We start from the raw sequence: 10,804 nt of genomic DNA, 5'->3' as shown, positions 1-10,804 counted from the left end.
TGATTTTACTGACACTGAAAGAATAAAAAGGCAGAATCTGAACTGAGAAAGCAACTAAATACTTCAACGAATTTTGTCCACCACCCTTCTGATTCTGCTAATCTCCCGCCTTTTCCACAGAAATATTGTAACCATAGAAAAAAGCTGATGACGGAAGTCAGTAAAATGAACGAATGGTCGAGCAGAAACATTTACTGCATAAGTACGGCTAAAAGTTCAAATATTTTTGAAAGAGAGCTACAAATAACTAGTGTATTGCTACATCACTTTACATTATAACAGTTAAATATTATAATTTCGTTAATTAATTTAGTTTATTAAAGTTACTTAATTCTTTATATTACTTATCACCACGTAAGCGGTAGCTTAACAGGAAATATTATTATGCAAGGTCCGCGACGAATAAGAAGAAAAATTAATTTAAGGTTTTCATTGTTAACTATTATTTTGAGCCATATAAAATGTAGAATAAAATTTTAATAAAATATATGTCTTAAAAAAATCAAGAAATGAGAACTAAATTTAATAACTTGTCAAGCCTTCATTACGAGTCAACCATATTCTTCACATCCGGCGCACGTGTGTTTGCTTTTGTACATTTCCCAAATTATCATTCCATTTAATTATATCAATTATAATTCGAAGGTTCGAACTTAAATCATGGAAGAAGATGATAAAACCAGTTTGTGGATTAAGAAAATTAGCTATGTTTCACCGATTGCTCGACCACTAGCCTCAAGAAAATTAACGAAAAGAATAAACAAGGTTGTTAAAAAAGGTAAATGTATAAATAATCTGTTATTAAATTTTTGAAAACGTCTGAACTGCTTTCTCCTCAAAAGCATACAAGCATTTTATTAACTTTAGTTTTTTGTCGACATAAAACTATCTTGGATCTAAATGTTTTACTATTTTCTCACTACAAGGTTATCTTATAACAGGTACTACTAGCGAACAGTGGTCCCGGTGCGCGCACTCGCACTAGCTAGTCGTCGTAAGTAGTCGATTCTACAATGACTTGCGCGTATATTTGTATTTCAAGGCTGAATACATATCAAAGAAAATTAAATAATATTTTTCGAACAAAGTAAATAAATTATTTTTATAAACAAACTAAGGTTAGGGTTGGGGGTTAAAAAGTCGTAGGATCGACTACTTACGACTAGCTAGCGCGAGTGCGCGCACCGGGACCACTGTTCGCTAGTAGTACCTTATAACATAATGATACACCGACCCTCAGAAGAATGTTATATTCCTAACCTATTAAAACCATGTGTTCACCTGTTAATCTTTGTCTTTTGTGGGGCTGTTGGAGAAATGGGCATCTTTCCCCACTCCCTCAGAAAAAAAATTTTCCCCACAAATCTCGGTTAACTTCCTAGAAGTTATGAGGGGAAAAATCGGATCTTGTGAATTTTCCGAAAGTCCTCTCCCCAACCCTAGGTTCTTGGCGCAAATTTTGTTTTCATATTCGTTTAATACAACCGTTCTACTACTTTTTGAAATTTCGTTTCCTGGTAATATTGTAAACATTAACACACATTTTTTTTACACCTAATTACACTTGTTTTTGTTTTGATAACCGGGAGTTAAAGTAAACATTGACCCCAAGTTCTGGTACTCAACTCCCTTCATTTTTCCCTCAGTACAGTTAATTCAAATAGAATTAACGGCGGAGGTAAAGGACATGGACCGCACCCACTTTCGGTTTCGACTGCAGAGATTCCAAATCTGCAAAAAAAAAAAAAAAAGATCGGCATTTCAAAATTTTAAAGACTTCCTCCTGTCCCCCCCCCATTTTTTTCCCCCAAAACCCCCCCATTTTTTCCCCCCCAAAACCCCCGTTTTCGGATACGGAGATTCCAGAAAATTGCCAAAATTCGACCATTTGAAATATCTACCTCTCGGCCCCCATTCTCCCCAATTTCTTCATTTTTCATTTTTTCCCCTAACCATAAGATTTTGAAAACTCCAAAAACACGTTTTCAAAATTTTAATTTTCCCCCTCTCCACCTCCCTGGCAAAGAAAAGGGAGTGGGAGAAATTTTGAACTGCCAATTTTTTTTTTTTGCAGATTCAGAATCTCTGCAGTCATAAAAGTGGGTTTCTGTAGACCCCCCCCCCCAAATCAGGTGTTGTCCATGTCCTTTGCCTCCACCAGATTAGCTGCTTTTTTATGTCAGAAACCAAGATATTTGGCCTCAACGAGGTCAGTTTCCATCACAATCACATGCTGTTGACTGTAAATCATTGGAACTGTTCTTAGGTCTTTGTTTCTTGCCCTAGCTTCTTATTTCTTTATTGCCCACAAGGGGACCCCAGTGCGTAACTGGTACTTAATTTATTGATCCCATAAGGATGAAAGCAAAGTCGACCTCGGCGGACTTTGAACTCTGAACGTAACAGCAGACGAAATACCTATTTCTTTACTACCCACAAGGGGCTAAACACAGAGAGGACAAACGGATTAAGTAGATTATATCGACCCCAATGCGTAACTGGTACTTAATTTATCGACCCTGAAAGGATGAACGGCAAAGTCGACCTCGGCGGAATTTAAACTCAGAACGTAGCAGCAGACGAAATACCGCTGAGCATTTCGCCTGGCGTGCTAACGTTTCTGCCAACTCGCCACCTTCTTGCACTAGCTTCTGCCTTCTTGTTACTGTTAGCCATGTTATATTCAATTGTTACATCCCTTCTGAATCATTCAACCCTGCACTTTGAGGTTTTGCTAAATACTCTCTGAGAATTTAACTGTTATACAAGTTATACACCTGTTTACAAGATAGGATATAGCAAGACACGTCTCTCTATCACACATTAGCCTCTCAACATCTGGCATAAACCTCCTCTCTCCATATGCACACTTAGTCGAAGGGGCTTTTTCCGTTCTTCTGTCTTCTAAGGTACTTGGCAACTTCACTAGTGCCGGTTGCATGAAAAAAAAACCCCCACCCAGTTCTCTGTGAAGTAGTTGATGCTACAAAGAGAGGATCAGGCCATGGGAACCATGCTAAAGCTGATGTTGGAGATTGATGCAGTCCTGTGGCTTGCAGGATCCTGTCAAACTGTCCAACCTATGCCAACATGGAAAATCGATGAGTCGACCCGTACCAGTCAGCAGATGCATGCACCGCACGCACACGTGCTAGTCAGTGGACTAGTCAGCACCCACAATAAAAACAAAAAACCCTCCACATGTATAAATATGTGTGAACTGTAAATCAGAGGTGGTGGGTGGAATATATCTATCTAATAAAACAAACGATTGAATGAATGAAAATAGCCAGCACCGCATCGACTGGCCTCTGTGCCGGTGGCACGTAACAAACACCATCCAATTCGTGGCCGTTGCCAGCCTCGCCTAGCCTCCGTGCTGGTGGCACGTAAAAAGCACCATCCGAGTGTGGCCGTTCACCAGCCTCGTCTGGCACCTGTGTCGGTGGCACATAAAAAGCACCCACTACACTCTTGGAGTGGTTGGCATTAGGAAGGGCATCCAGCTGTAGAAACACTGCCAGATCTGACTGGCCTGGTGCAGCCTTCGGGCTTCCCAGACCCCAGTTGAACCGTCCAACCCATACTAGCATGGGAAGCAGACGTTAAACAATGATGATTTGAAATTGAAATAAGATGTTTTATTAGATAGATAGATCAGGTCTGGTCAGGTCATTGATAGATAGCATGGGTGCTCGCGTCTGTCCACAGAATGGCACACCAAAGATCCAATTGTAATGTTGGCAAAGTACCATGAGCTATTCAGGCTAAAATATTGAGTACTAAGTGAATAATCTTGTAACTTAGAAAACTCTAATGGTACATTGATGAATGGTATAAAGGCTGGGCAGGGAGATAAGTAAGGCAGTTTTCATATTGATAATTTTCACTTATCCAACTCTGCAGCTTATTTCTCCAATTGCAAATATTTGGTTTACACCTGTGAGCACATTTTCTCTTTGACGTTGTCTGAAGTTTGTTCAATATGTTTCCCAGACTTTCACTAGTTCCTCTAAAATATAAAATTCTCTTACTATCTGCTACACAGTTATTTATCTTTGTGGCAACTTCAATCATTTTAGTTTTCAAACCGGCCATATTTGACCAAAATATTTAACCTGTTTTATATTGAAACTGACCAGCTCTCACCTCTCACCTCAGCCCTACAATGTCATTCTAAAACTAAAAAATCACATCACTGAAATCTCTATGGCACAGGAGTGGCTGTGTGGTAAGTAGCTTGTTTACCAACCACATGGTTCCGGGTTCAGTCCCACTGCGTGGCACCTTGGGCAAGTGTCTTCTACTATAGCCTCGGGCTGACCAAAGCCTTGTGAGTGGATTTGGTAGACGGAAACTGAAAGAAGCCCGTCGTATATATGTATATATATGTGCGTGTGTGTGTCTGTGTTTGTCCTCCTAGCATTGCTTGACAACCGATACTGTTGTGTTTATGTCCCTGTTACTTAGCGGTTCGGCAAAAGAGACCGATAGAATAAGTCCTGGGGTCGAGTTGCTCGATTAAAGGCGGTGCTCCAGGATGGCCGCAGTCAAATGACTGAAACAAGTAAAAGAGTAAACTACAAGATAATGCATGATTAATTCAAACCATTTTAAATAAACAAACATCACATTTGACAGAATAATCTGAACACTAAAGGGTTAAAGTGGTTGTAGATTTGTTGTTTTCTTGATATTATTTTTACACAAAATCATGGCAACATTTTTAAAACCTCACTTGTATGACTACGAGTTTTTATATTGGAACTGAAATCAGGCTAGCTGCAAAGAGACATTTTGACTTGCCTTTGATAATGATGAACCCTGAAACTTTCTGGTATGTGGTATGCTGAGCTTTCAGTTGACAGCACTTGCATAAGCAAGCTGATTTTAAGTCTCTAACCTGATGTTTGTGTGAATTTTACATACTGATAATAGGCTAACACTAAAAAAAAAATTCATTTTTACATAATAACATTTATGTAAGGGATAATCCCTTTACATATAAATGATGTTTTCTGTGAAGGACTATGGTCAACTTTTACACAAGATATATGGAAAATTCCAGATCTTTTGGCTAACAGTTGGGAATTGACTTTTACATGAATTATTTTATCTATGTTTATACACGTATATATGGTAGCTATCAACATTCTCTTAACAAGAAATAAACGTATTTCTCATCACCTAGTGATTGTTGTTTGCTGGGAATTCATCATCATCGTTTAACATCCGCTTTCCATGCTAGCATGGGTTGGACGATTTGACTGAGGACTGGTGAACCAGATGGCTGCACCAGGCTTCAATCTTGATCTGGCAGAGTTTCTACAGCTGGATGTCCTTCCTAACACCAACCACTCCATGAGTGTTGTGGGTGCCTTTTGCCTGCCAGGCAAGGCTGGCAACAGCCACAATCAGTTGGTGCTTTTTACGTGCCACCAGCATAGAGCCCAGTCGGGGCGGTGCTGGCAATGGTCATGTTCGGATGGTTCTTTTATGTGCCACCGGCACTGGTATCACAACTACAATTTCCATTGATTTTTGAGCGATTTCGATTTGCTGTTGTCTTTGTTTTAGAGAATTTGCTACTCTGTAATTAAAATGGATGTGTATGAATTTGTTCTTAAAAATGAAAGTTTACATTCTTACCATATTGAAAATTTGTTTTTCTTACATGTTGCTTTTTCTTTTTTTTTCATAATAGCTAGCAAAACAAAATCATTGCGGAAAGGTGTCAGAGAGGTACAAAAGTTTATAAGACGAGGAGAAAAGGGGTGAGTTTATAAACTATATCAATCAGTTCTCTCACATTCCACTAAACTTAAAGACTGTTTACTTAATTCCGAAAAGAAATATTGGAATATGATTTTTAACCCTTTAGTGTTCACATTATTCTGCCAAAACTAATGCTTCTTCATCCACATTGTTTTAAACTAATCATGCATTATCTTGTAGCTATGAGATTTTGATGAGGTAACTGTTAATTTTTAAAACAATATTGTAGGGCTGGTGTGAGAGACCAGATATGGTCAGTTTGAACATAAAACAGGCAGAATACTTTTGGCCGGTTAAAGTGCTTTGGATAATAATTGTTTCTAATTTTGACACAAGACCAGCATGCTTGAGAGTAGGTTGTTAATTGATACCATTGACCCAAGTACTTAACTGGTACTTCTTGTTATCAACCTCAGAAGGATGAAAGACAGAATTAACTCTGATGGGATTTGAACTCAGAAGGTAGTTAACCAGAAGAAATTCTGCAAGACATTTTTCTGATACTTTAAGCAATTCTGGCAACTCACTACCTGATGTGTCATTATCATGGTCATCATTTCACTTAATATCCTTGCATCAGACAGAATTTCTTGAGGCAAATTTTGTATGTTCAGATGCCTTCCTATCACCAATCCTCATCTATTTCTGATACTTTAAACAATTCTGGCAACTCACTACCTGATGTGTCATTATCATGGTCATCATTTCACTTAATATCCTTGCATCAGACAGAATTTCTTGAGGCAAATTTTGTATGTTCAGATGCCTTCCTATCACCAATCCTCATCTATTTCTAAGCAAGGTAATATTTTCCCATAACTAGACATAATTTCCACAGAAGATTAGAAACAAACAACCTGGCTTGTATGACAATGAGATTCTCATTTACTGTCATTATGGATGTCTAGACAAAGCTACACAAACATAAATATATCATAATATATATATATATATATCACCGTGACCGACCAGGCTATCAGATGTTGCTACACATCGCTGGTCACAATGCGCTTTGCATCGTTTTAGCCTTTAAGTGACGCCACCCTGCTGGCTAAGCGAGCAGGCCAACAGAAGAAAGAGTGAGAGAAAGTTGTGGTGAAAGAGTACAGCAGGGATCGCTACTACCCCCTGCCGGAGCCTCGTGAAGCTTTAGGTGTTTTTGCTCAATAAACACTCACAACGCCCGGTCTGGGAATTGAAACCGCGATCTTACGACCGCGAGTCCACTGCCCTAACCACTGAGCCATTGCGCCTCCACACACACATATATATATATATATATATATGGTGGGGTTCTTTCAGTTTCCATCTTACAATGATGATAATAATACTTCTTTCTTTGTCAGAAGACTAGCAATTTTGACTTGGTGGGAAAGTTGGTCAGATTGACCTGTGTTCAACTAGTACTTTATTGACTCTGAAAGAATGAAAGGCAAAGTTGACCTTGGTAGAATTTGAACTCAGAACGTATTGGCAAATGAAACACTGCTAAGCATTTTATCCAGAGTGCTAATGATTCTGATACTTCACTATCTTAATGCTGATAGTAATAACCATAGTATTTATGTTTTGTGATATATGTATACACAGTTACCAATATGAGGTCTTCTGGCATTATCATAATCATCATGGTCTTTTTAATGTCTATATTTTGTTAATGATATAAAATATGAACCAGATTGGTCTGCAAAACAATATGTCTATCATTTCATTTAGCCTGTTTTTTTTTTAATATATTTTATTTATTTTGTGTATGTATATTTGTAATATGAGGATATGAATTGTATAAGTCTCGAGTAGAATAAAAACTTTTGAATAGGCAGCAGCAGATGTTATTTCAGAAGTAGGCAGGCAAGTAAAATATGAGATCATTTTTGTCTTTATGTGCCTGCATCCAGGCATCCTGATTGTATATAATACCTCTTACTCTCATCTGAAGTTGATGGCCTATTTTCTAAATTTAAAGTCCTTTTTCCTATTCTCTGCTATCCAAGACTTAGTAACTAGGATTGTTGGTACCATGATAAAACGCACTCTGTACACACTAAAGTGTGTGGCCAAGAGGACGCTTCAGTTTGATCAAAGACATGACAACCCCTCTAGTACTGGCATCATGGTAAGTAGCACTCACTACACTTTGTAAAGTGGTTAGTCTTAGGAAGAATATTTGGCCATATAGAAAGCCGGTCACTTTGAACATGAAACGGGTAGAATATTTGGGCCGGATATAGTTGGTTTAAAAGCTGATGGGTTAATCAAGTTATGATCATCCAACTTGTCTAGAGTAGTTACAACCCATGTCAACATGAAAGTGGATGTAAAATTATGTTCTTCCTTTATTTTGAAAAGATTTCCTTTCAAATGTTTGTCTTTGCAACACCCCAAAACTACTTTATAATTATCATCATGATGTCTGTTCTTCATGCTTTCACATTCAATCATCATCATCATCATTTTAATGTCTGTTTTCCATGCTAGCATGGGTTGGATGGTTCAACTGGTGTCTGGGAAGCCAGGAGGCTGCACCAGGCCCAGTCTGACCTGGCAGTGTTTCTACAGCTGGATGCCCTTCCTAATGCCAACCACTCCGTGAGTGCAGTGGGTGCTTTTTACGTGCCAGGTGAGGCTGGCAACGGCCACAATCGGATGGTGCTTTTTACGTGCCACCGCCACTGGTATCGCAACTACAATTTCCATTAATAATTCAAGAATTATTTAAATTGTCATCATTACTGAATATGAGATTGAAGAATTCTGCTATATTTTTGGATCTAATTTAATAGATGTAAAACAATTTTGCCAATGTTTAAATTCGATTTTTTTTCTTTCTTCACAATCCAGGTTAGTGATTTTAGCAGGTGACATCAGTCCTATTGATATCTACAGCCACATTCCTATCATGTGTGAAGACAACCAGATTTCTTATTGTTATGTTCCTTCCAAAGATGTGAGTTTACTTCTTTTGATACTTTTCAAGTATAAAATGGATATTTAAGAACTTGAGTACATAGACTGATGATTGTAAAATTTGTACAAATAGTCAGTAGAAATCCGGCCACTTTGAACACGAAACAAGTAGAATATTTTTAATTTAATTTAATTTAATTTTTTTGGCTCAAAAAGCAAAAGCATGGCCATGTAGGGGGACATGGAGTTATGTACAGGAAGGGTGTTCATGCAAAGAGTTCAGGCCATTTCTGGTCAAGAGAGACTTTGAACCGAGCGGTCATCAGCATCTTCACTATCTCGTCTGGCAGCTTATTCCACGGATCCGCAACCCAGACGGAGAAAGCCCCTTTCCTTCAATTGAGATGAAATCGTCGTAGATAGAGCTTTTCGGAGTGACCCCGCAGCCCACGCTCTGGAGCAGGAGTGAAGAACAGCTCTTTCGAGGGGTTACCCTTTCCGCTTACGATGTTGTAAGCGAGAATGAGATCACCACGGCGGCGTCATTTATCGAGAGAATAAAGGTCGAGCGTCTTCAACCTCTCTTCATAAGACAAATGCCTGAGAACCATGCAGGTAGCCAGCTTCTGGACTCTTTCGAGATGATGTATATCTTTGAGGAGATAAGGAGAAAAGGTTTGAATCCTGTACTCCAATATGGGTCTCACCAGCGTCGGATATGGTCAGTTTAAGAGCTAAAGGGTTAAGTTGTGATCATCCAATTTGTCTAGAGTAGTTACAGCCCATGCCAACATGAAAGTGGATGTAAAATGATGTTCCTTTGTTTTGAAAAACCAATGAGCCAACAGGGAAGCTTGTATGTGATTGCTCAACTTTTAGAAATAGCAGCTAAATTTTTCTTAAATCTCATGTTGTATGCGGAAACAGTCCTATAAATATAGTACTACATGTCCTGTATTACCATTGGTGAAACAAAATTGTCCTCCCAGTTGAAATTCTTAAACCTTTAACATTTAGATTACTGTCAAATGTAATGTTTATTTATTCTCATTGTTTTGAATTAATCGTGTTTTATCTCACTGCTTTTAGATTTTGATGATGTGATTGTTTATAGAATAGCATTGTAGGAAAGATGTGAGGGGGCCAGATCTGGGCAATTTTGAATATGAGACAGATTATTTGGGCTGGATATGGTCAGTTTAGATGCTAACGGTCAAGTATGCATGAAATTTATGTAATTTTATTTATTTCTTTTGCCTCTTATTCAAATATCTCAATATCCCCATTGAAAATTATGTTAAAGAAAATATTGGAACACTCATAAAATAAAGATTACATTGTTGTCTTTTTTTCCCCCCTGCTTTCCCTCAGGATCTTGGTGCCGCATGTGGAACAATACGGCCAGTCAGTTTGGTAATGATAAATAAAAATGAAGCATTTGAAGAGCTGTACACAGAATTGCATGAGGAAATGAAAACTTTGCCGGTTCCTATTTGATTTGTATTTTTCTAAAATAAATTATATATCAAATTTTAAAATTTTTATTTAAGTTTTACAATAATTGAAGTTTTCTGTTCTGAAATAGGTGTTGTATGTAGAAGGTGAAGGATGATATCATTTGAATAGGAACGTGTTCTTAGAAGTGATAGCAAGTACATTAATGTGCAGAAGAAAGATGTTAGCAAACCTGGAAGTAGACTAGAGGTGATAATGAGAAAGAGCCCTGTCAGCATGAACTATTTTATAGTCTGAGGAGATCCTCATTCAAGGTAGGATTGAAAGCTTGTTTTCAACAAAGATTTTAAGGAACCACTAGTAAGTGATATATAGAAATCTCCTTTAGATCTAGTTCATTGGAAGCTATAGTGGTAGTCAAAGATGAAGAAAATCTCAAGTTGATTATTAATTTTTTCCATAATTTTCAATAAGTTGTAGCCAGAGATGTTACTTTTATTTTTGTCTTTGAGGATATGCGTAAGCTCGCAAGAAATGAAGCCAGTATGCTCCGATGGATGTGTAATGTCAGTGTTCATACTCGACAGAGTGTAAGTACCTTGAGAGAAAAGTTGGACCTAAGAAGCATAAGTTGTGGTGTGCAAGAGAGACATTTGCACTGGTATGG

The 10,804-nt window shown here is 38.0% G+C and overlaps 1 protein-coding gene across 1 annotated transcript; it reads left to right on the top strand.

Annotated features, from left to right (window-relative positions):
• Nucleotides 1-522: 522 nt before the first annotated feature.
• On the top strand, nt 523-10,231 carry LOC115232604 (H/ACA ribonucleoprotein complex subunit 2-like protein). The gene is made up of 4 exons (XM_029802582.2): nt 523-778; nt 5,705-5,774; nt 8,617-8,722; nt 10,054-10,231. The coding sequence occupies exons 1-4, from the start codon at nt 661-663 to the stop codon at nt 10,177-10,179; spliced, it is 420 nt and encodes a 139-aa protein (XP_029658442.1). The 5' UTR covers nt 523-660; the 3' UTR covers nt 10,180-10,231.
• Nucleotides 10,232-10,804: the final 573 nt, after the last annotated feature.

This window comes from Octopus sinensis, linkage group LG2 (genome assembly GCF_006345805.1).
Source record: "Octopus sinensis linkage group LG2, ASM634580v1, whole genome shotgun sequence".
NCBI classification, from domain to species: Eukaryota; Metazoa; Mollusca; class Cephalopoda; order Octopoda; family Octopodidae; genus Octopus; species Octopus sinensis.
Note: the sequence above shows the minus strand (reverse complement) of the source record. Positions and strands in the feature narration are given on the sequence as shown.